The sequence below is a fragment of the Sinocyclocheilus rhinocerous genome, unplaced genomic scaffold (genome assembly GCF_001515625.1).
Source record: "Sinocyclocheilus rhinocerous isolate Xijiao unplaced genomic scaffold, SAMN03320098_v1.1 scaffold174, whole genome shotgun sequence".
Classification (NCBI taxonomy): domain Eukaryota; kingdom Metazoa; phylum Chordata; class Actinopteri; order Cypriniformes; family Cyprinidae; genus Sinocyclocheilus; species Sinocyclocheilus rhinocerous.
This window is the reverse complement of record NW_015646289.1, coordinates 1,638,251-1,664,699: the sequence shown is the minus strand read 5'-3', so window position 1 is coordinate 1,664,699 and position 26,449 is coordinate 1,638,251. Positions and strand designations below refer to the sequence as shown.

General features: G+C 37.4%; 1 protein-coding gene across 1 annotated transcript in view; it reads left to right on the top strand.

Annotated features, from left to right (window-relative positions):
* The window catches only part of LOC107707194 (glypican-3-like), a 74,553-nt gene extending 52,162 nt beyond the window's left edge, over nt 1-22,391 (top strand). The window contains exons 3-5 of the mRNA XM_016511128.1: nt 5,727-6,415; nt 17,430-17,572; nt 22,262-22,391. Of these exons, the coding sequence (XP_016366614.1) occupies nt 5,727-6,415; nt 17,430-17,572; nt 22,262-22,391 (962 nt within the window). The remainder of the gene's footprint in view (nt 1-5,726; nt 6,416-17,429; nt 17,573-22,261) is intronic.
* The last annotated feature ends 4,058 nt before the right edge of the window (nt 22,392-26,449 follow it).

Here is a 26,449-nt window from a genome sequence, read left to right as displayed (position 1 = left end):
CCTTGTCAGACGGCTTTCTCATCCAGCGGTGATTTTCTGTCAGGCTACTACTGGACCAGTCTACTAAACACAACCACCATATTCAAAATTGCTCTGTTTTTTGTAAGACATTTATGCTCACCCCATTAGTGGACACCTGATACCAGACTCACCCGTGGACCTGAAGCCCAGATCAGATGCAGGAAACAAGAGCAGACTGAATACAACAGTGATCTGTATGACCCCTCTACTCAAATACAGCATTGCATTAAAAGAGCGAGCCGCTCTCTCACTCTGTTAAAGCCCACTATGGCTTTGTAAGTGATACAGTGGCTTTTGTCTGCCTTACACAAGGCTTTCAGAGAGATTGATGAAGTAGAGAGGAAAGAAGCAGAGCTCTCTCTCTCGTTCTCCATCTTTTGTTCTTGGTGGCTTGGGAGGAGACACCTCAAGACATTAGTAACACGAGCTGCAGGATATAGTCTTTGTGTATGCATGATTAAAAGTGAAATTGTGTGACTGTATGCATTTGATGGCTTGCATTATAGTGTTCGAGGGCGGCAGTCATATAGATCAGTTAGAGATGGAGACTTAAATCTTGCAATCTTGGTTTTGAGATCTGTTAAGAACGCTAAATTGGTCAGCGCCAATAGCCTCGTGGTTAGTGCGTCGACACATAGTGCAACTGCGCTCACTATCATTGTTGTATATATCTTTTTTTCAAATTAAAGATCAGAGAGGACCACTGTAGACCACTTCATGTTAACATCAACATTTGGGGACAGGAATCTGAGACTAAACTGATTTTTTAAAAATTTCATTTTAAAGGGGTCATAGGTCAGCGCCAATAGCCTCGTGGTTAGTGCGTCGACACATAGTGCAACTGCGCTCACGGTGACCCGAGTTCGATTCCCGTCTCGAGGTCCTTTGCCGATCCCGCTCCCCTCTCTCCTCCCGATGCTTTCCTGTCATCTCTCTACTGTAGTATCTCAATAAAAAAAGCATAAAAAACCCCATTAAAAAAAAAACCTAAATTGAGGCCTTGGTCTGGGTCTCTAAGCATAGACTCTTAGTCTGGATGTGGGGCTTAACCTGTGGTCTTAGACAAGAATGTAGTCCATTTACATCATACTAAAGATGATAATGACATTGTTGAATAATATCACTTAATTTACTTGAATAATTAACTGAATTTAAAGAATATGGTTTCTACGATTAACTAATTGTGAAAAGTATCGATTTCATCATTCCATTTAAAACTTTATTTTATGTCAGAATTTCAGTATTGTGTTTTTTGCAGCAGTAAGCATTGTAACCAATCACATACATGTTTGCTGAGCATGTAAATGCAGTGGCCACTTAGATTTGATTTAAATTTTTTTATTTCATTTTCATTTTCATTTTCATTTTCATTTAGATTTAATTTAATTTATCCACAATCAATAATAATGATTGTGTAGTTTTATCCATAAATGCATGTTTCAGCATTGCATAAAAGAGAATGCTAAATGGAATCCAACCAAAGTTTCATTTTTGTCAGTGATGGCACATGTGCACTCAAAAAGTCAATTGAAACTGTGTTAACTGAGTGAAGGATTTTGTTGTAATGGGGGCGTTCTAATATTGTCACGATCCTCACTTTCTGTGTATAATTTATTCAAGATTTGAACAACAATTTTTTTGTTTTCATGCTGCTAAGAGGGCCAATGAGAAATGGACTGTTGTATAATTTACTGATGTACAAACAGCAATGAATTAATTTAGCCTTAGATGTGTAGCCTATATAAAGAATATAGCATGCAATTACCCAAAACAAAAAAGGTATTTTACTGTAAATTATATTAATTGAAAATTAACAAGCACAGAAAATGTGTAATATATATATATATATTACACACACACACACACACACACACACACACACTAGACACTATATATATGATTTTTGCCACAATCATACTGTTCAGTAAAATGAACATCCTGCTTCTTGAAAAAACAAGTCTTGGAACCAGGTTTTGGTCTAGATCTTGGTTTTGAGAGATCTGATTTTGGATTGGGTCCAGATCTGTATCTTAACTCCAATTCTGATATATATAGACTGCTTTTAAGCTCATATCATTGTGATTTCTCTTTACATTTCGTCTATGTTTGTTCATAAATATGAACGCTGTTGTCTGTCATATGATGAGTGTATAGGCATGAGTTATTTATGCTTGTGCTTTTGCAAACAGCATGAGCTGGTGTGCTGTGATGAATGTGTTTGCATATGAATTGACGTGCGTGTGACATTCTGTATGTGTGTCTGTTGTTATTCTTTAACGTGTGAGAGTGTCTCCCTGAGCGTTGATCACAGAGAGAAGTGTGTGTGCGTCTGTTCGGTGGGTAAACTCACAGTGAGCCGCAGACATACCCGCTTCTGTCCCCAGCGCAAGCACACACAGCCGAGACGCTGCGTTACTGCTAACATCAGCACAGAGCACTAGACACTGTCTCCCTAAACACCACATTACTCACCCTGCTACGGTAAATCTCAGCAAAACACACCCCAGCATCATTCACTGACTGTGTATGTCTGTGCTGGCCGATTTCTAAGCCGCTTTGCTGTTGTTTGTCTCAAAATGGCATACGACTTCTGCAGTACGCAGTATGTATACTGCGCACAGTATGTAAATATGTTCCTGTAGGCTGTTGAATACCCGGGTGACCTGCTGTATTTGGCAAAACTTGCAGTGTGCAAGCAGAGCGCACAGCGTGAGATGCTGTATCCCACAATGCAATGCGCTCCACTTGACCTTCTATTTCCAGTGTGACAAATGAACCCGAGGCAATATTAACTGAGATATTTAACCTCCGTCTTGACTCATCATTTTATCAGACTGCCAAAAGGTTTCATTCTTTACACAAAATAGGATTAAAATGCGAAATAAACATTTGTTACTGAGATTAATATGACTGGATTCCACTCACATATAATAGCTATGTATCATATTACTGTTTGAAATGTTTATTTGTACTATACTTTCACACTTTAGTTTGGTTCTCACTGTTAACTGACTATTAACTATGACCTCAAACTCTTGATTTGCTACTTATTAATAGTTAGTAAGGTAGTTGTTAAGTTTAGGTATGGTACAGGATTAAAGGAACTAAAATACTGTCATGAAGAATAAGGCATTAAAATGTGTTTTTAAGTACTAATAAACAGCCAATATGCTTGTAATATGCATGCTAATAAGCAACTAGTTAATAGTGAGAAATGGTCCCTAAACTAAAGTGTTAGCCTACCTTATTTATTGTAAACTTGGAAAAAGCCTTTGGAAAAATGGTCCAGTCTGAGTTATAAGGTGATCTGGTTCTTCCATGCAAACAGAACATTTTCATGCTGTGCACAACATGCATACTGTATACTGCAGATATCATGTGATTAAATATGAGTACGTTATTCCGAGCATAGCCACTGAGAGTGAATTTCCGGGTTGTCTAAAAGCACCTTGAGACTTTTAACTGCTCTGTGATATAGTGCTAAGGGATTTCTATCTCGTCTCAATCAGTGCGATCCATAAACTCCTCCAGCGTGTTGTGCTGATGTAATATCCTGTGCCCCTGAGAGCCGGACTCCCTGGGAGAGATGGATGGAGCTCTTCACGTATGTGGCTGTGAACAGTCTGCTCGGCAGCATGCTTATATCACGGCTCTGCAGACTCCCCACCTCTCAATCACCTTCACACTGTCTGGAACTCTGGATGACGAACCCAAGGCCCTTCTCTCCTCTCTTTCACTCATATTTCTTTTCTCTGTCATTCTTCCTCTCTCCCTGTAGCCTTCAGTTTTCCTCTCCACATGCTCCCAAATCCCCTCAGCCTCTCGTCTCTGGTCTCCCCGGTAGTCTGGGTGGGTTCGGTAGCAATCCCTCTTTGCCTGCGTGCTGATAAGGCTTCACTGAGAGCTTTCAGATGTCACTGATTATGTCTCGTCGCTTTGTGCTGTTTTCTGGAGATCTCTCTCACAGCATCCAGCACGGATGAATGAACGCCTTTTATAGCTATAATAAGGCTCTTGAAAAGCACCCTTGTTGTTTTAAAAGGCCATCGTGGTTTTCATCTAGAGGGGAAGCTTTAATTCCATCTTCCTTTTTTCTCGCTATTTATCATCTTTCAGGGATTAGGATTGTGTGTGCATCTGTGTGGAAAAGATTCTGTGGATTATTGCGTATTTTCTTTTCATTTTTTGTCAGTGAACTCTCTGCATCAGTAAAATTTTAAGAGTGTCAATGAATGGGTTTGGTACCTCAGTTCAGGGGTATCTAAATGTGTTCCTGGAGGGCCACTTTCCTGCAAAGTTCAGCTTCAGCCTGCTCCAGCACACCTGCTTGATGTTCCTAGTAATCATTGAAAAACTTGATTAGCTGCTTCTGGTTAGAGTTGCACTATCCATTTATAAAGTTCACACTATAGAGCTTAGTATCTAACTTAGTCTGTACTTAAGTCAGTGCACCTATAGTTCTTAAGGCAGAACTTAGCTATGAGATCATAAGCCGATGTTATGTGTTGCCTAATATGAAGTTTACTGTCATTGAGCCTTCAAATTGCCTTCAAATTTGTAAACAAATAGCTTTGAGTGTCAATTTGTCTTGTTAGGGCTAATGTTTCAAATTACACTACCTTTCAAAAGATTGGGGTCAGTAAGTTTTTTTAAAAAGTTTTTGAAAGAAACCTCTTGCTCACAAAGGCTGCATTTATTTGATTGGAAATACAATAATATTTTGAAATATTATTACATTTCAAAATAACTTTGTTTGTCTGTTTTAATATTTTAAAATGTTATGTATTCTTGTGATGGCAAAGCTGAATTTTCAGCATCATTACTGCAGTCTCCTCAGTGTCACATGATCCTTCAGAAATTATTCAAATATGCTAAATGTAATGCTCTAAAAAATACTTTTCTTCTTATTATCAGTGTTTATGTAATATTTTTGTGGAAACCATGATATATATATTTTTTTCAGGATTCTTTGATGAATAGAAAGTTCAAAGCAGTAGTGTATTTTTTATTCACATACTGTAACTTTCAACTTCTCATTGAAGTATGATGCCTAGATAATCATAAAATTATTATATTTAAATTATATTACAGTATAAATAGTATATGTAGAAATTTAAATAATGTATATTCTGGAGATACATCTAAGATAAGTCAGTGGCAATTCAAAAGATAAACACTTAAAACAAACTGGAAATTTAGACATTTACTTATTTTTATTGGCATTATGGACACAGGTTAGACCAATTTCATGCTTGAGAGCCACTAAGAAATCATTTAGTCATATAAAGTTCTCTTTCTTAAAATGTAAATGAGCGTAAATGTCAAAATCATTGTAAATGTCTAAAGGATTGAAGTCTGTCACACAAAACACAATATCATTGATATAATCCAAGTGTCTGCCAAGTGTCTGCCAATTTCATTTATACTTAGGACTATTTTTCAACTAAACTTAATGGTGCAAAAAAAGTTGCCACTGGAGCAGTACCCTTTCAAAAGGTACATTTTAACCTCTAAAAGCTGCATATTAATACCTTATAGGTATATATTAGTGTACATATTAGAACCTAAATGGTACATATTAGTACCTTTTGAAAGGGTACAGCCCCAGTGACAGCTTTTGTACCATTTTTATAAGAATTAGTGAACAGCCCTATAGACTCTGTCATCACTCTTCCATTCATCTCTTTGTTTCTCTTATATTTCAGAGGCTTTTGACATGGTCCTCCGTCTGGGTCGTAATTCCACTCTGACGCTGTTACGGGAGGAGTTTCCCGGTTTGGGGGCCGGAGCCAGCGGAGCCGTCACACAGTTATTCCTAGAAATGTCCCTCTACATCCTGGGCTCGGATGCTAACGTAAACGACATGGTCTCTACCTTCTTCTCCCGCCTTTTTCCTTTCACCTACCGGCGTCTGCTTGGAAACGGGGCGGTGACGGGCATCTCGGAAGAATGCCTCCGTGGGGCCTGGAGGGGAACCTCTGCGTTCGGGTCGTTTCCCAAGATGATGATGACCCGGCTGTCTCGCTCGCTCCTGGCCACTCGGGTCTTCCTGCAAGCGCTGAACCTGGGCATCGAAGTGGTCAACACCACCCAGCACCTGCGTGCGGGCAGGGACTGCGGCCGCTCGCTGCTGAAGCTCTGGTACTGCCCGCACTGTCAAGGCCTGCTGGAGGCCCGGCCGTGCCGCTCACTGTGTGTCAGCACCATGGGGGCGTGTCTGGGGGGAGCGGCGGAGGTGCAGCCTCACTGGAGGGCGTACGTGGAGGAACTGGGGTCACTCGCCGCTGCCATGAAGGGGGAGCAGGACATCGAGGCCGTGGTGCTCAGACTGCACGTCATCATCAGACAGGCTTTCAAACAAGCCGTGGCGGCCAAAAGCAAAGTCAGCGCACAGGTGAGTGACACTTGGTCTCAGAAACGGGGTGAGAATTTGAGCGCTGTAGGCGAGTCCAGCCATTTTGCCAACTTCAGCCGTTTTGCTAACACCCTCGTTCCAAAACCTCAACCTCCAAAGACATGTCAGCAAACCCAGTGTCAGCGGACCAGAACGAGTGAAATGATTCACAGGGAAAGAGTGTTACTGATTGACTAGTTTTCTGATTGGCTGTTAACAGCCTAGGGCTATAAAAATCAAAAAAGCTATCAAGATTTTTCAGGACACCTCTTTCAGTATAGTTATATATAGTTATACATTTACATGCCTAAATATAGTCAAGCTCTTCATCTGTCTGTCTAACATCACACAATTCCAATTCTACTTAAAGATTCAGATTACTTTATGATTTTAGTACTTTTAAGAAATAAATATTTGAAAATTGTAAGATTTTAAATAAATAAATTTAGAACAATTATCGCTATAGGAGTTTACACAGACTTTTTAATGACTTTTCAGTCTTTTTAGAGGCAGTTTAAATGCAATCCTATAATTGGCCTTTAATTGACTATGTATTACTAACTAAACAAAATGTGGTAACATTTTTCATTTATTCATATTTCTAAAAAAAAAAAAAAAAAACACTGACAAAATGCATAATATGTATCTTTATTATTAATTATTTAATTGACTAAATGAATAATTATTAAAATGATCAATAATTATTCATTTTTTTTAATTGTGGTACTCCAAAAAAAATTGGTTGGTGATCTTAGAATACATACATTGTTATTTTTCAAAACTTTTTAAAACTGCTTTCAAAAACAACAGAGCCCAGTAAGGGTAATGGGAAAATTTACATGGGAGTGAAGATTATGTTTCAATGTTTTTGAATTTAATCGTAAAAATGTTGTGTTTCCACAAAAAAACGGTTTGCTCACAGATGTTTAGCATTTTTGCAGGCAAGTGCAAAACTGGTGATGAAGTTGAAAAAAAAGAACTGTATTTTAATGCTTTTGTGAGAAAATGCAAAGTTTATTTCCCCAAACAAACGTTTTGCAACTTAATCTGCCTTGTATAAAGCGTTATATAAATAAAGATGACTTGACTTGACTTAATGGAAAGTTTCTGGGGGAAGGCAATACTTTGGCAATACAGTGCAAACATTTTGAGAGCATTGAGATATAATGTAATTTCACCAATCTCATATTTTCTCCATCACATTGTCTTAATAGGGACTTTGTAAAAACATTTCAGTAACCACAAAAGTTGCAATATTACAAATGAATCAGAGAAGGTTCGTCACAGGATAGGTGTTTATTTGTGGAAGAGTGTTCAATTCTCCCCCAATTTTCCTTCTGTAACCATTTCAGATGTTCATCTTGCGTAAGATCACTCTAAAACATTTTTATCCAAACATTTACTCAGGAACCGATGAACCTTTCTCACTGATGGCCCTTTTGCAGGAGCAGTAGGAGTTTAAAGAGCAATAACACACTCCAGTTTCTAGCGAACGTTAGCGAGATCAGGAGGGCAAGTGCTCATGAAATATTGAACGTGAGCAGTGGTGGAGCTTGTACTGCTTTTGCATGACGGGGACGATGTGCTGAACTTTCCACTTTAACACTGAGTTTCCCATCAGCGCGAGACACTTATACACACGCTTACCGCACCGCAATGCACTCGCATTATTCATCAAAGCTCCATCTCCACTCATCCCCTCCTCCGCAGTGTGTAAAATACTCCACCTTAGGTTTATGCTGGTACGGCGTGGGTGTGTGTGAGTGAGTGTGTGTTTATAACTGTGGCTGTGTTTGGTTCACGCAGTATTTGTGGAGATCAGAGAGGCCTTTGATAAGAGGAATACCAACATGTTATTTATTCCTAAAGGGGTAATCGAGCTGCTTGATGGGGTTCCTGTGAAGTTTTAACAGCAGGGTCCTGGAGGAACTATTACCTCTTATACTTTTGGCCATGTAACCTCGCATTACAGAGTGATGCACATGTAAAAATAACCTCACTGCACACAGCCATAAGCTGTTAATATATGCAATCACACAGAATGATAATATTTCCTCATCTAAATGTCCACATCTCTCCTGCATATGTATCTGTCTATATATGTGCTCTAGAAACGGTCAGTAAATCCGTGCTCTGGATATCTGGGAGAGATGCGATATTAAAGTCTGTGTTTACTCAGTACAGGTGTTTGTATGTTCAGCCAGACCTCCATATATATGGTAATGTGTCCTTCAGTGTAAAGTGCCGTTGACACTGATGCTTGGGAAACTGGTTCTGTACTTTATTGCTTAATAACGGGACAGTGCGTGTGACAAAGAGAGAGTTTCTCAAGTTTGAGTTTAGCACTAGTTGGGCATCCATGTATTATATTCATCACATAAACAATAGTTCTCCACCAAAAAAAAAAATTTGAAATTGAAAAAAAAAAAAACTTACTTGAGGTGGTTAGATGTATTATTTAGCAAGAAGACACGCACAAATATGAAGCTTTACACATGACATTCAGGAATAAAACAAGATTTTGTGGCAAAGATTTAGCTAAATTAAAATGAGGGAACAAATTAGTACACAGTGGCCTCAATTCACCTAAAATGAAGGAGTAAATTAATCATATCTGGACCACAATTGAACTAAAACAATGAAGTAAATTAATAAAATGCGGCCACAGATGAAGTTGCAGGAATCAATTCTTAATTCATAGCCACAATATCTTTTTTTTCTGCATGGCATGCATGAACTATCACACATTTACCAAATAAATTCCTAGACGTGCATCAAAAAGTCACTTTGCGTTGACTTTTTTCATAAAATAAATTCACACTCAGGATGGAAACATGCTGTTGAGGAAGATACTTAGAAATGTAGCTAATATTTACTTATCATTTAAAATACTTAACAGTGAATTTATTTATTTATTATTTAACAGCTAAACTGAAACTATGAAAGGATGCCGTTTTTAATGCATTAAATAGACAATATCTTTAGATGATATTTATTTTTTTACAGTCAGAGTAGTATTTTGAGTAGTATTTATTTGGCATAAAAAGAATGTGGATTGGGTGACTGCATTGAACATGAATTGGTAAAGTGGTAAATATAGTAGTAAATCTAGAAACACCTGAATCTATTTAGCTCAAAAATACAGCAGAATTTAACTACTTTAAGTATTTTGCTACACTTTAGTGAATTCTTTTGAACAGATTAATTTATGTAATACACCTGACTTCCCAACACTACTGTACTGAGAATATTTTTTTGAATCAAACAAACTGATTCATGAGTTTGTATGAAACAGGTCAGAGACAGTATTTGATTACTGTAGGCATTCTGTGTAACAAAAAGCAGCATTTATAATGTTATAAAAATAACATTTTATAACGTTACACTTCTACAGCTGAAGTACCGACACTAGTGAAAATGTAGTTACGTTTGTGGCATTGATGCTTTTATATATACTCTCCAACACTGATGGTTAGAGCACATGTGTAGGTGTGTGACCTTTCCACACAGTTTTTGAGTTCTGAAAGCTAAAGCTTCACAAATATAGTAAACTCCTTGGTTGGGTTCAACAACTTATAGAGCTTAGCTCCGAAACTTTGTGACATCCATGCCAGTCTTCACTCCGGTGTGTGATTATCTGTGTTTAAGCTCTTTCTGTTTGCGTTTTTCTTTTCAAGGGAACAATGCTGAAGAAAAGGGGTTTTGCGCTCTTATTCTTTCCTTCGCTTATCCTTTTTTCTCCCTTCTCTGTGATCAACAGCTGTCTACCCAGATACAAAGGACATGTCACAGTGAGAATGGCCAATTAGGCTGAAGATGGTGTTTGTGCATATGTGTTTGTCTGTCAGTTGGCTGTAAAGTGCCGTCTGCAGGCCTGATCCGAGCCGAGTGACTATGATTTTCCTCCCTAGACATAACCTGTGTTCTAGGATGGTCTGTGCAGGAATGAATTCAAGGAAGACTGACATTTTAAATGTGTCAAAATGCCACTGCTAAGCCAAAGGTGCATGGGTGTAGATTTGAGGATGGACGATAGAGACATGTCTCTGCTAAAGTTAAAAGACCATTGAATAACCCCTAGGAATATTTCTAGCAATCGCAGCTGTCAGAATGTACAGTTGCAGGAAAATGTATATGTACCCTTCAGATACATTTATAATTTATCATAGACTTCTGAATAAAATTTGATCTGACCTTAAATCACAACAAACAGGGTCTGTCTAAACAAATATCAATATTTTTGAACACACAGTGTAAACATTCACATTTTGTTCCTGCAACTATAATATACAGCAGGTATTAAAAGTAATATCATTATATTTTTATATTATATTTTAAAATGAAAGGTTTCATTTGTTCGCACTAGTTAATGCATTAACTAACAAAGAGCAATATACATTTTTACAGCATTTTTAACCTTTGATGCTGTTAGTTAATAAAAATGTTATTCAGTGCATTAACTATTGTTTAGAAATGTATTAGTTACGTTGAGATTAACATTAATAAAGATGAAAAATGCTGTAGAAATATTGTTAATTGTCAGCTCATGTTAACAAATGAAGTTAACAAATAAGAAACCTTATTGTAATGTGTTAGCAGTTATTTATTTTATTTATGCATAAAGTATTTGATTGGACATTTTATTCCGTGAACAAATATAAATATTAAATATAGTTAGAAAAATTTATAATTATTATTCATTCGTTTGAAATAAACAGCTGCCTCAAGACTATTTATTTCATATTTATTTACAATAAACAAATAAATCAATGACTTTTCCAAAATAAGAACAACTGATTAGGAGCACAAGTTATTTCACTGTATAGTTTGATTAAAACTAAGCCTACATCTTTTCAGTGGTGTCTGTTCTGGTGGCTGTTAACCATGTTTCATCCTGTTGGCTTTAGCACCTTCAGAAGTTTCCAGAATGATTCTCGTTCTTACCTGAATCTAATTCTGCTGTAAAACAATGATATTACATCTCAGTGTGAAGAGCCCTGTGGCCATGTTCTATCTAGCAGTGTGACATCTCACTCATTAAACCGCTCATTGAATGTACTCTTTCTTTCTCTCATTTCTCCTTTTAAAGTGTGCCGCCTCTCTCTTTGCTCTGGAAAAGAATGCATGATTTATGAAGCACTATTTTTACCAGTTACTGAACAGAAGCGAGGGAGCAATGGCGACAAAAGAGAGAGAGAGGAAGAAAGAACAAGATTGAAAAGCATACTTTAAGGGTGCATGAAAGTGAAGGAGTGAGCAGAAATATGGTTTCCGGAAGCCGATGTGTGCCCGAGGGACTGGAGCTCCTCCTCTTCTGACCTCGCAGCTGTAAACGAGGAGGTGCAGGCAGATTCTGCTGTAGTTACTTCTCACCTGACACCGAGGACGTGTGCTGTTTCACACCGACTCATAGCACCTCCAAACTCTCAGACTGAACACCTGGGGGAACATCTCTCTTTTCATGAGTGAGCGACTGCGACAGCTCCCAATAGATCTGACATCAACTAGACATCTAAACTTATCAAAAACATACACTATATTGTTCAAATGTTTGGGGCTGGAAAGATTTCTTAGACAAATCTCATGCTCAATTTATTTGATTAAAAATACAGTAAAAACATAAATATTGTGAAATCTTATTACAATTTAAAATAACTCTTTTCTGTTTTAATATTTTTTTAAGATGTCATCATTACTTCAGCCTTCAGTGTCACATGATCCTTAAGAAATCAATCTAAAATGCCGATTTGGTGTTTGAGAAACATCAATGTTGAAAACAGTTGTGCTTCATATTTTTGTGAAAACCGTGATACATTTTTCTGGAATTCTTTGATGAATAGTCATTTTAAAATAACAGCATTTATTTGAAATACATTTAAAAAACTTTTGTAGCATTATAAACATCTTTACTGTCACTTCTGGTCAATTTAATGTGTCCTTGCTGAATAAAACTATTATTTTCTTAAAATAAATAAATAAATAAAAAACTCTTACTGACCTCATACCTTGTACAAAATGGTGTATTAAAAAATTTCTGCATTGGTAAAAATGATGGCACCAGCTCGGTTCAGGTATAAAAGCACATTATGAGAATGAATCTGTTGTGAAAAGTCAATCTAGAAGGGTCTTTGTTTTGCTCAATTATTATTAACAATGTTATAAAACAAATAGTTTGTTACATTAAAGAAACAGTTCACCCAAAAAGGACATTCTGATGTTGTTCCAAACCTGTATGAATTTCTTTCTTCTGCTAAACACAAAAAATAGGTATTTTGAAGAAATGTTAAGTAACCAAACAGTTTCTGGTCCCTATTGAACTCCATAGTATTTTTTTATTCTCCATACAATGGAAGTCAATGGGGACCAGCAACTGTTTGGTTACTAACAGTCTTCCAAATATCTTTTATGTTCAACCGAAGAAATAAACACACACATGTTTGGAAGAACTTGAGGGTGAGTAAATAATGACAGAAACTGCCACTTTAAGTATTATTCTTCTCACCATTTGGCAGTTTTCTCTACACAAAACTGCTAAATGAAATACAATCACATATACCACCGTTACTGACATAAATCTACTGACATAAATCTACTGACATAAATCTACTGACAAACAGTTGCTTTGTTAATTTTTTTATTTTTTATTTTATTAGATCAAGATTCAAAGCTCTGGCATTTAAAGTATATTCTCTAAGCCACTCTGAATCGTGAAAGACAGGTCCAGGAAATCGCTGTATTCTTACACTCTAAAAAATGCTGGGTTGTTTCAACCCAACTTTGGGTCAAATATGGACTAACCCAACTTTTGGGTTAAAAATTTAATGTAAAAATTTAACCCAAAAGTTGGGTTAGTCCATATTTGACCCAAAGTTGGGTTGAAACAACCCAGCATTTTTTAGAGTGTACTTAATTTCAATCTGACATGGCTCTTTCTACGCTTTCAAAATGCAGCTTACACATTACTGTACATCAAATGCTCTGTCAAAGCGATTTCTGTTTTATTGACATCCAAAGCTAAATCTTTTATCCCTAGCTAAATCTCCGCTTATGGATCTTACTCCTGACATCTGATGAGATAAGCTGTATTCATTGTAAAATAGCCCATACATACACACACACACACACACACACCCCCACCTGTTGCTGCACATCGGCTGAATTTGGCAGTATTTTAATCAGCAATTTAGTGCTAGTAACTTTTGCACCACTCCCATTTTCTGGCTAAATCTGGCTATGATTATTATTAGTATTAAGCAAGTAAAGTCCTCTTTACTCTAACCTTTTTGACTCAAAGGCCCCCATTGTCTAACACAATATTACAGCTGCATGTTCTTCAGTAAAAACAATAGTTATTTAATCGAATATGATTTGAGTCCACATGTTGATTTTGTTTTTTTAGCATTTTAATTTAGATTTAGAAATGAAAGTATTTGATTTGCCTAACAGTAGTTATTGTCAAGCATGTAAGTGCTTGATATTTTTCCCCTGTTGGTGATGGATTTAATATATTAATAATAATTAACTTAAATACTTTTTTAAGTCATCCTGCAGCCCCCTTTGGATGTTTTCTGAGGCCCCCTAGTGGGCCCCGGGCCCCTGTTTGAGAACCGCTAACTCTTAACCAATGTAAAATCACTGCATCATGTGGTCTTGAATGGCTTATTGCTTTAGTATCTCAGCAGAAATCCCAGCATTGTCTTCTACTTGGGCCTCGTTTATCATTTAACCTTCACATATGATTCATTTTGTATTTTCAGCTATGCTGATAAGCCATTGTTTCAGCTTAGGATGTATGTCTGTATTAAACATTGCACACTCATGTCATGAAGTGTATGTGAGAGTGAATTTGTTTTATATTAATGTGTGTGTATGTGTGTGTGTCTGGTCCTAATGCTCCTCTCAGGGGTGTGTGAGGCACAGATAAAAGGCACTGGATATTTAAAGAGCCTCTCTGTGAGACGCCGCTTATCTCAGTGTTACTGTTAGCCAGCACATTCTCTGTCGCCTGCCTGATATTAATACCCCTCTAATGAGAGAAACAATCACACAGTCTCACATACACAAACCCGCTGTATACTCCTGTGCCACAGCTCCCCAAGGGCCCTGGATACACACATACACTAACACAGAGACAAACACACACCCAATCACATTAATCAAGGCCGTAGGGACACAGACCCGCAACACAGAGTAAATTACAGCAGGAAAGAGCCATGTTTCAGACCAGCCACTAATGATTTCCCATGAGTACACACCACAGAGAGCATTAGGGAAGAATGTGTGGGTGTCTGGGATTAGAGTGGATAGTGTACATGCAGGTTTGCAATTGATAGTTAGAGTAGAGAATGTTTTAACATGAGCAGAGGAGAGTGTTTGATGTGTCCAGATTTAAGCAGTACCATTGCTTGAAAGTGGCGATGCTGTTAGTTGAACTAAATTCGCTTTGCTGAATAAATGGTACCATTGCTGTTTTTTAAATCATGAAGTGTTTCAGCAGCCATGCTATTTTATTAAATATTACATTTGAGCAAACAAGACTTGTACAGTATTCTGTTTTCGATTTATAGGCATGATTGATTTTACATACGATAAGACTCTTCTGATTCGGTTCTTTTCAATAGGTCTGAATCATTTAGTCACAATTCACCCATTTGAGTTAGAATCAATAAGAGCTGTTCCAGTGTAAATGATTTGGAGGAGGGAACATATTTGAATGTATACTTTGCAGTCTGCAGATAAAGCTGCTTTTCACGTCACAGACTTTCAACACAAATATACAAGTATATTCAGGTGAGGCAACAACAGGTTTACTGCTAACTAGTGAAAGCACTATATTAATGATGAGTTGCATCCCAAAATACATTTTAGAGGGGTTATGGAAGAAGCGTTGTGCATTGTGATTGATGTGCTTGTTTATAGCTTATATCAGCGTTAAAAAAGCACTGGGACTTTTACATATTTTTATAACTCACTCCGCTTGCCTGTTACGTGTTTCAAAAAAATTGTAATTTACATCATTACTCCAGCAGGTGGCAGAAAGTCACAGAGTGAGGCAATTAATCATTCATTCAACCGATTTGTTCAAAAACACTGATTCATTCAGCAACAAAGCAAGTGATTGTATTTAAAAGCGAGTCATTGAATCATTCATTGAATAATTCATGCTAAAATACAGGATTCCTACAGGATCTGCCTTCATAAGCCTGTGTTATACTTTCCGCATGAGCAATCCGGACGCCTACACGGACAGCGCGGACGTCGACTACTTGTATTTATACTACCGAAAGCATTACGCTGATGGTCCGCTCCGCGGACGTGTTCCATACTTGCGCAGTAGATTGGCTTGAACAGTAAACAAACATGTGAAGAAACAATTGCCCACAGTTATTGCACATCTGGCTGTCTTTATATTGTTTTATCGACGGATTGTACAGGTTCGAGTAGCAACGGGCTTATTCACACAGCTTGCGCATGCGCAGTTGGTGCTTTTGTAGCCTACTGACCGCGCGGACAAGTCACAAAAAATGGGAGGCACGCGGATGTCCGCGCGAAGCCTCGGTGCACACTCTCCGATGATGATTTTTACGTCACGCATACCATAGCGGACCCTAGCGGACTAGCGCACGCGGAAACTATAACACAGGCTATAGTGTAATTATTTCGACTGAAAGTAACTAAAATGTAAGTTACTCATCAAGTCATGTTCTCGTTTATAGAATTACCTTAATTTTTAAAAAGATGTTTTTTAAATAAGCATAATAATAAAGTAAACAATATTGCACATCACTTGTAAGATGTTTTTCCACTTTTTTCATCACATTCTTTTTTTTAACAGAGTAGCTTGAACATAGCTTGGCTATTTTTGTGTAAAGTAGTTTGTAACTTCGATACCTGCACTTTTAAATAGCTTGGGTTTGAGTGAGATATCATATTACCTGTGGAACCACAGAAAAATACAGAAAAGCAACGGTAGAAAGTGTTGCAGTGCTGGAATATGTTGCGTCAGGATTGCATTTGTGTCGAGGCGCACTGATCCGATCTTCCACAGTACCGCTTTTGTCTCTGTCTTGTTCTGTGTTTTGCTCTTTTTCTTAATCTCTTTCACACACATACACACACACATTCATGCACATCAACAGTATCTATTTACCCTCCCCTGGGCTGTTTGCTAGAAAGAGCTTCTATTGATCTACTCTGATAATCATGTCGTTTAGCTCAACAGCAGTTTGTTGCTGTATTTGTTGGTGTGTGTGCAAATTTTATGAATGACTGTAGGGTGAATCCAGTCACCCCACCCACTGATGTTTCAGAACATGTTCAAAAGTTTATCTTCTTGTTATGTTTAGCTACAGCGACCAATCCCGCAGTCCGCATGAAGATGTCCTTGTACTATTGATCTCCTGTCCCAGATCCCATCAGAATTCCAGAGCCTGTTTACTCAGACACACACATATTCATTCATGAACAAGCAGGCACAATATGCCACAAGCATTACATGGCAAAATTACGCCCTGGACCAGTTCCCATGGGAAATTAAGCCAGCGGCAAATCATTAAACCACAAGCTAAACATTAAGAGGCATTTGCATTTTTATTGCACCTGAAAGAATGGCAAGACTCCATTATCTCACACAGCCAGTGTGGGAGAGGGGTATTACTATTATTATGTTGTCCCGTATAAAAACAATAGCGTTTAGCGGTCATGAGAAAGGGAATGAGAGGCTTGTTTACTTTCGCAACGTCTGCAAAGGGTTATGATTATTGAAAGAGCGCAGCCAGAGTGTCTGACAGACCCAACAATGCCTTGTTTTGTTATGTAAATCCTATTGTCATCAAACCCAAACAAACAAACAAACAGGAGGCAAATGCGGCACCATCAGCCAGACAATTAGCTGAATGGGGAGGAAGTTTTGCAGGGACAGTTTGTCTCATTAATTGCTTTCTCAGCTGGACGTCTTCCAGGACTGTGTCCAAGAGTGATCACATTTATCCCTCCAATCTTCTCCTGTTCACAGGTGAGCGGGATATGTGCACATGCACCCCCGCGGTCGTCTCGTGCCGCGGCGCTGTCGGCAGAACATGCAGCTGCCTCGCCGGTGCCCCACAATCGTCCTACGGTGAACTTTGACCCCGATGAGACCCTCTTTGGACGCCGCAGGTAATGTTCAGTTTTCAAAAACGTTGTATGTGAATAAAAAAAAAAAACATCAGACAGTTAACATGAAAACTGTTTTCCTAGAGTAATAGTTTAAGTCCTAAAGTTATCTGTGCATTTGTTGTATTTTTGTAAAATGTCTGAACTTGATCTTGAATTTGAGCTTGAATTAAAAGAGAATGTTGAATTTTGTTATATTTTTAAAAAAAAAGTTTAGACTGATGACAAATGAAAGAAAAGGCCTGTCGCTACTTCCCTTAGATTGCAACTTTAAATCAACCTGAAAGTGTTGGGAAAAAAAATTATTATACTATTATTTATATGAAAGCACCAGTAGGTGGCGGCAAGTCTTAAAGGGGTCATATGATGCTGCTAAAAATAACATTATTTTGTGTATTTGGTGTAATGAAATGTGTTTATGCGGTTTAAGGTTCAAAAAACACAAGGCATGACGAAGCGGATATCGTCTTCTTTTGGAAGACCAAACAAAGTAGTTACAGAAAAAGAAAGTAGTTTCGCTTTCACAACGAAACACAGCGCCTTCATGAATAAAAGTTACGCCTTCTTTCTTTGGGTGGACATTTGGGCGGCTTTATGCAAATCTTCCCAGATCGTGATGTAGGTATGTGGGGGCGTGTTAGAACGAGCCGTTTTAGGTAGGTGTGGCTGACTCTTAACTTTTATAAAGATTATCTCTTTGGATTTGAGACTTTAGTCTTTGCAACTTTACAGATCTTCTTTATGCACCAAGAGCTTGTAACACTCCAAAGAGAAAGGAAAAATTGAAATCGCATCATTTGACCCCTTTAATAAGTGAGTCACAGAATCATTCATTTAATGATTCATTCAAACCAACTGATTCACATGTGAATGAAGCAAGTGACCCCTGTATTTAAGAATTGGTCATTGAATCATTGACTTACCCGAGTCATTCAAAAACACTGAAACATTCAAAATGAAATGTCACTCAGTGTTGCTGTGAGATGCAGTTGTTCTGCTTGGTTTCAAACTATTTTCGTTGGCAAAATAGTTTTTGCAAAAACAGTTAATCATCTTGTGATCTTGCATAATCAGAACTTAAATGCAGGCGCATACTTGTCAGGCACAAGCTTAATTGAGAATTGATGCCATGGGCCAAATTTAATTAAAAACTAATATATAATTTTTTTTTTTAATCTTGCAGAAATGCCACTTATAAGTCAAAGAACAAAAGGGCAGGTGTTTGTGCATCACTTTGGGTTTGGCGGTGCACATGTCTGTTTGCACTTCCAAATATTCTGATTTCAGACCTTGTGCGACAGCTCTTAACACCATTGTAAGAGCCATTTTTGTCTTTACTGTGAATTATGTACGTGTATGCCCAGTAGGGGTCACTCTTGGGTGATTGTTCACAGAATATAGGTGGGAACCTTCCTTCAGGTAACAGGTGTTGCTGGAGGGAAGGTGCACACAGTTTTTTGACCGCTACGCTAGGCTGTTTGTACCACACTATGCAAGTTGTTGTAAAGGTGAAGGATAAGTGGATATGTTGACTGTTTGTTTGGATTCTTGCCTACATGGAAATGAAGACCAATAACGGTAAAATAAATCTACAACAATGAGCATTTTTACATCTAGTGTGGACATTCCAGTTAATAGTAATCCAAGCGTGCGCGTCCATTTACAAGCACCGTCCACCAATCACCAAACTGTCTGACGATCCAATGGATCTTGAAGCTCTCACTCCCAATCATCTTCTGTTGTTGAAGGGAAAACCATCCTTATCTCCTGGGTTGTTCGATGTTCATGACTTATACATAAAAAGAAGGTGGAAACAGGTTCAGTACATTTCAGACCTCTTTTGGAAGAGATGGGTGAGGGAATACCTACCGTTGCTGCAGGAGAGGCAGAAATGGAACAAGATTAAAAATAGCCTTAAGTCTGGAGACGTTGTGACCATTATGGATCCAACGGCACCTCGAGGATCCTGGCCACTTGGAAGAGTTTTGGAAACATTCCCTGATAAGAAAAGGCTGGGGCGCTCTGTTCGCTTACAAACTAAGACAAGTGTTATTGATAGGCCTGTAGCAAAACTTTGCTTTTTACATGAGTCTATGGGTTAAGGGGTTTGTTACAAGCATGTATTGTGCTCACTATTTGTATTTGTTTATGGCTCTTTGTTATGTGTTGGGAATTGGCATGTTGATTCATCCCAATTAGGGGCCGGTATGTAAGAGCCATTTTTGTCTTTACTGTGAATTATGTACGTGTATGCCCAGTAGGGGTCACTCTTGGGTGATTGTTCACAGAATATAGGTGGGAACCTTCCTTCAGGTAACAGGTGTTGCTGGAGGGAAGGTGCACACAGTTTTTTGACCGCTACGCTAGGCTGTTTGTACCACGCTATGCAAGTCGTTGTAAAGGTGAAGGATAGGTGGATATGTTGACTGTTTGTTTGGATTCTTGCCTACATGGAAATGAAGACCAATAACGGTAAAATAAATCTACAACAATGAGCATTTTTACATCTAGTGTGGACATTCCAGTTAATAGTAATCCAAGCGTGCGCGTCCATTTAACAAGCACCGTCCAGCATCCCTCAGCTGCTTAAAGTATTAGACTTGGCCGCTTACAACCATATTTGACTGGCTGAACACAAACAATGAATTAAATTCCAGTCTGTTTAAAATAAATGGACATTTTTATGGCACTCACTGTGCTTTTGGAGCTCAACTGCCTCACTGATTCTAATGGCTGACCTTGTTATTCAGCCGTAATGAAACATGAGGATGACCTGACTACTCTTTACCCTCAGCTAAAAAATACAAATATTCTTGTTTTTATTTGAATCTCTTGAGAGTCCTCAAGTGCTCTAAACACTCCAAGAGGACTGCAAAGCATTGCTGTTATAGAATTGACAGCAAGTCAATTCAGTGAAAATCTAATGAGTGTATAATAAATCTGAGAAATAGGAATTGCAGTCAACCATAATGCCGTTCTCATGCATCTCTTCATACAGCTCACATCTTCTGATGCTGTTTGTGTGGAGTGCATTGAGATGCTGTAAAAGACTCTCCACTTCAGCACTCACACTCTCTCCTCCTCTGGCTCTCTCTCTTCCTTCATGTTTTTTTCTGTATAGATCTTCACTGACCTTTTTAGGGGTCTTACAACCAAAGCAAACAGTCTATTCTGTGCTTTTGAGTATTTGAGAGATGCTGTGTGCAGGGGCGACATGCACCTTTTTTTCTATTTCTGTACTTTTCTTCTACTTCTTTCAACATCAAAGACAAGAAATTAGAAAAAAATGTACTTGAGTGTAAGATGTGTTTGAGTTCAAATTTTGACCTGATTGATGTATAATGCATAGTATTTATTAATATGTATGTATGTGTAGTATATACACATTCTAAATGTAAAAATCACATACTGTACACTACCATTCAAATGTTTGAGATCAGTACCTTTGAAAAAAATCTCTTATGCTCACCAATGCTGCGTTTATATGATCAAAGAGAATAAAAACAAAAATTTCAAAAATATTGTGAAATATTATTATAATTTTAAAGAACTATTATAAAGTACTATTATAGTCTTTATAACTATTATAAAGTAGTAATACTTTCTAAGTTATAATGTATTTATAACTATTATAAAGACTATTATAACTATTAATATAACTATTATAAAGAACTAAAACATATTTTAAAATGTAATTTATTCCTGTGATGCCAAGCTGAATTTTCTTTTCAGTCTCTTTAGTGTCACGTGATCCTTCAGAAATCATTCTAATACGCTAATTTGCTGCTCAAGAAACATTTCTTATTATTATCAATGTTGAAAACTTTGCTGCTTAATATTTTTGTTGAAACCTTTTTTTTTTCTTCAAGATTCTTTGATTAACAGAAAGTTAAAAAAAACAAAAGCATTTATTTGTAATAAAAATCTTCTGTAACATACATTTTTTTACTGTCCCTTTTGATCAATTTAGTGTACCATTGCTGAATAAAAGTATGAATTAAAAGAACAAATCAAATTAAAATAACCTTTTACTGACACCAACCTTTTGAATGTATAGTCTACATAAAGAAATAATTAATTAAGATATTTGTTGTTTTCAAAATCAGTCAAAATCTGGCACATGAGTCATTGTGGGTGGAGGTATGTACATGAGTTGAGAAATGCAGTGTGTGTTTGTGTATTTGTGCTGTTAGTTGCAATGTGTGTTCAGGCTGATGGTGACAGAGAGATGCTCATTATAACACAGGCTTTGTCTCCTGCCGTGTGAGTGACATTGAGCTGCCTTCTGCCCCCTCTGTCCTGTGCAGTTCCACTCTCCCTCGCTCTGATGAACAGATGAGAGCGGCCGAGCCAAACACAGTGGGCTGTTTCTTCTCCAGCATAATGTCAATTAACAGTCAAAGCGTCTCAAATCAACTTAGCCTGACAGGAAATGACAAGTAATGGAGTAGATCACGTTTCACACTGCGTTTGACCCCAAGCCCATTTTCATTTTTCTGATTTTCTCTCTTTTTTCTCCATGCCCCTCAATTTTCCCATAAATCCCTGTATCTTTGTTCCACGGATTCTTTTTAATCTTGCCTCTTTGTGCACACCATCTAATTTAATTTATCTTTCTTCGAGTCCACTTTCTCTCTCTTTCTTCATTCTGCTGCTCTCTTACTTTCTTAATTTCCTCTCTGTCTGCCGCAGGGAGTTTATCTCGGGTCTGAGGGGCTTCAGTCAGTTCTACAGTGGCCTCGGAGAAGCTCTGTGCAGCAAAGAGCCGACGGCACTCAACAGCTCCCTCTGCTGGAACGGACAGGAGATGACAGACAAGTAAGTGTTTCGATCTGATGACCGTGTAACTACATACGAATACTGTGTTCTTCCATTTTAGACTCATATTCACAATACAGTGTGTTTTAGCGTATAATAAGGACATAAATGTTGATTAAAACATTAAGTAAATTCATTAAGTGGCATCATTATACTTGCAGATATATTCTCTGACATGTAAAGTAAGACTAATAGTTGGTGCTGTGCAGCAGAACAAGTGTTTTGCAACATTGCGGTTACTGTGGACCCTTGCCAGGGTAGACAGACAGCATGTTTAATTTGACACGCATAAAAATGAGTGCACAAGGGAGCGAGTACAGCTTGATGAATAAGTTGTACTGTCTTAAGGTTCCAGGTCACGTTTAATTTTCACGGCAGCCGGTGTTTTCCCAGAGCATTTTGTCCACCGGAAACATTTTTTCATTGTTTTATTAGCCGAAAGATTGGCATCAAGAGTACAGTTATTCCTTTGCAGCCTTGTTTTCATTTGTGTCAGATTAAATATGGTGTCTCGCCTCACTAAGGATTATTTTGTGTATTTTAGGATGGCTAGAATGCTATTTTGACCAATCAGCATCCAGAACTCCTTGAAATGTTGTAAAATATACGTTATTTCAAAATGGAAGAGACTGTTATCTCTCTACAACCCATGCACTCTCTCTATTAGTGTTTTTATTCTGACAGTTTTTGCTAAGTGGGTAAAAGTAGCATATATTACAATAGAATCAGCCTTCTAAATGCTTTCCAATATTACTACAATCTCAAAATGCCCCTGAAGAGACATATTGCCCCAGAGCTTGTCACAAATCTTGAAGTCTGAAAAGCTTTCTGAATAAAACAGAGACAGCGTAAGTGGCTGGTAGCTGAGCGGATGATTTTGTGTGTGTGTTTCTAATGAGTTTGGGACGACTCCAGTTCCATCTGACAGGCAACAGGGTTGTGATGTGGTCTTTGTGGGGTAACTGATGTTGGGTGGTGGTGTGGTGGCTTCCCTGTGCTTGGCTAATTGTTCTTTTCTGTCGTTCGCTCTGTGACTGCCTGTGCCTGGCTCTCCATGCGCCCTTTAGAACCCAATTTAAAAATTGTCATATTTCAGTACGCCATGTCCCACATGCTTCTGTCCCATAACTCTCTCACTCTCTCACAGTCCAAATCAAGTTAAGGTTGGCAAATTACAATAAATCAGTGCATCCCTGACCCAAACAGAAAAGCTTTAAGAGCTGCAGTATCTCATCCTAATGACTTGGAAATATCAGCTCAAAACTGAAGTGATCATTAAAGTCAGCATGAAATCAAAATGGATTCTATTGACTGTCTTAATGCTTGTTCCTGGTCTTATTGCACGGGAATGGTTTATCGGTGCACATTATTCAAAAGATATCGGAATCTTTAATCAAAATGTAATAACTTCCTCTGAAACGACGTTCCTTTTTCGTTAATTGTCTATTGGATAATGTTAACCAATAGCCAAATAGCTATTTAGTTGTTGTTTTAGCAAACTCTCATTTAGTCTGGCTCCATTCAAATATGAAATGGCCACTATTTACAATCAAATTGATTCCCACCCCACATTTTCTCAATGATTTTTTTTTTCGCTTTGAAATGCATCACATTATAGAACAAAAATTAGTTGACTTTTCAGTTGACTTTGAAGAATTGTTTCAAGGAAGTTTAGATGTTCACATACAGTATCTTGCATAGCCTAATAAAGAAATTAACAGTTTTATATTTTAATTAGAATTTCTTGGTAAAGAATTACGCATATAACTCAGCACTAAGAAAGGAATAGTTCACCCAAAAGTGAAAATTTGCTGAAAATGTACTCAAGTGTGGCAAGTGTCAATAAGTGAATCATAGAATCATTAATTTAATGATTCATTCAAACCAGCTGATTCATTCATGAATGAAGCAAGTGACCCCTGTATTTAAGAACTGGTCATTGAATCACTGACTTTTCATTCAAAAACACTGAATTATAAAAAATAAAAAAAATGAAACCCCACTCAGCGTTGCTGTGAGACGCAACTGTTCTGCTTTGTTTGGAACTATTTTCGTAGGCAAATTAGTCTTTGAAAAAGCTGTTAAAAATCTTGTGGTCTTGCATTAGAACTTAAATGCAATTGTCAGGCACACACTTAATTGAGAATTGATGCCATGGGGCAAATTAAATTAAAAACTAAAACATAAAATAATAATAAAAGAAAAGTCTCTCCCTCAGGCCATCCAAGATGCAGATGAGTTTGTTTCTTCATCAGAACAGATTTGGAGAAATGTAGCATTACATCACTTGCACACCACTGAATCCTCTGCAGTGAATGGGTGCCGTCAGAATGAGAGTCCAAACAGTTGATAAAAACATCACAAAAATCCACAAGTAATCCACATGACTCCAAACCATCTACTAATGTCTTAAGCAAAAAAACAAAAACAAAAAAAATCCAGTCAGTCATACTTTACTTTATGCATGAAGTGCAGTTGAGGAGTAAATGGGGCTGAAATGGCCTGGTCACAACAGCATAGTGAACAGTTGGCCTTAGGGGACAGACAGCTGTGTCAAAGGGCTCTCAAGCCCTCAGGAGTTAATTAGGACCCAAGAGAGAAATAGATAGGGGAAGAGAGAATGAGAATAACGATGCTGTGCCAGAAATGTCCGCCGAATCTCAATGTCATTCCTTGGCTTCTAGTGAAATATCATAATTAATTCTGGAATGCGTTCAGACTCATTGAATGCAACGTATTGAAGACAGAGCGATCCTTCACATTCTGTGCTGGGAAGGAAGCCATCATGATTGTGCCAAAGAATGTCACTGTTTATGTGGCCCTGATAGATTAAATAGTCGATTCAAAAATGTCAAAGCATAAAGAAAATTCATTCAATGCCACCGTCACATAAACACACTGAGCAGCTACAACTACATTCCTGCTCATTCTTTCATACAACATACAAACTGTGCTGAAATGTTACTTCATGAACAATTACTGCAAAAGATGATTTGACTGTAAAGTTCATTCCTAGCATCCCTGCTGTTTGCTAGAAATGAGTTTTTCTCCTGTGCTGGAGGGAGTGCAGAGGAGCCCTCAATGTCAAGGATCAAGTCACCAAAACTCTGGCACAGATTTCTGCCTTCTAGAGAATCAATTTTAGCATCCTGAATATCTGCCTTTTTAGCCAGTGTTTCCTAGCTGTTTTTGTCTTATGTGCTCCCACAGGCCCTTCAGTTCGACTCAAGTAGCACCCTCATCGACTCCAAACCAGAATTGTGCTCCTCATATTATACTAGATATTATTTGGTGTTATAAATTATATTTTTAAAATGTCAAGAATACAATAATTCACTGTTAAACTAAAAGAAATAAACAATCAATTCTGTGGGTGAAAAACTATGACAGCATTTTAGTGGCATGTTAAAAAAAAAAACTAAGATTACGAAATTAAAGTCGTAATATTTTGGGGAAAAAAGTTAGGAGAATAAAGTCAAAATTACGAGAATGATGTCAAAATAGTTTGAGAATAAAGTAAAAATTATGAGAATAAAGTTGATCAATTAATTGATTCACATGAGGTGAATACAGCGATCTGTCATGCCACATTAAATAAATATTTTGAATATTCTCAAAATATTTCAAGTTTATTCTCATAATTTCGACTTTATTCTTGTAATTTTTACTTTATTCTCAAATTATGTCGACTTATTCTCGTAATTTTGACTTCATTCTCAAAATATATTAGACTTTATTCTCAAAATATTTAGACTTTATTCTCGTAATTTCAACTTTATTCTCAAAATATTTTGACTTTAATCTCGTAATTTTGACTTTATTCTCAAAATATTTTGACTTTATTCTCAAAATATTTAGACTTTATTCTCATAATTTCGACTTCATTCTCAAAATATTTTGACTTTATTCTTGTAATTTCGACTTTATTCTCAAAGTATGTCGACTTCTTTTTGTAATTTTGAATTTATTCTCAAAATATTTCGACTTTATTCTCGTAATTTCAACTTTATTCTCAAAATATTTTGACTTTAATCTCGTAATCTTCGATTTTTTTTTTTTTTT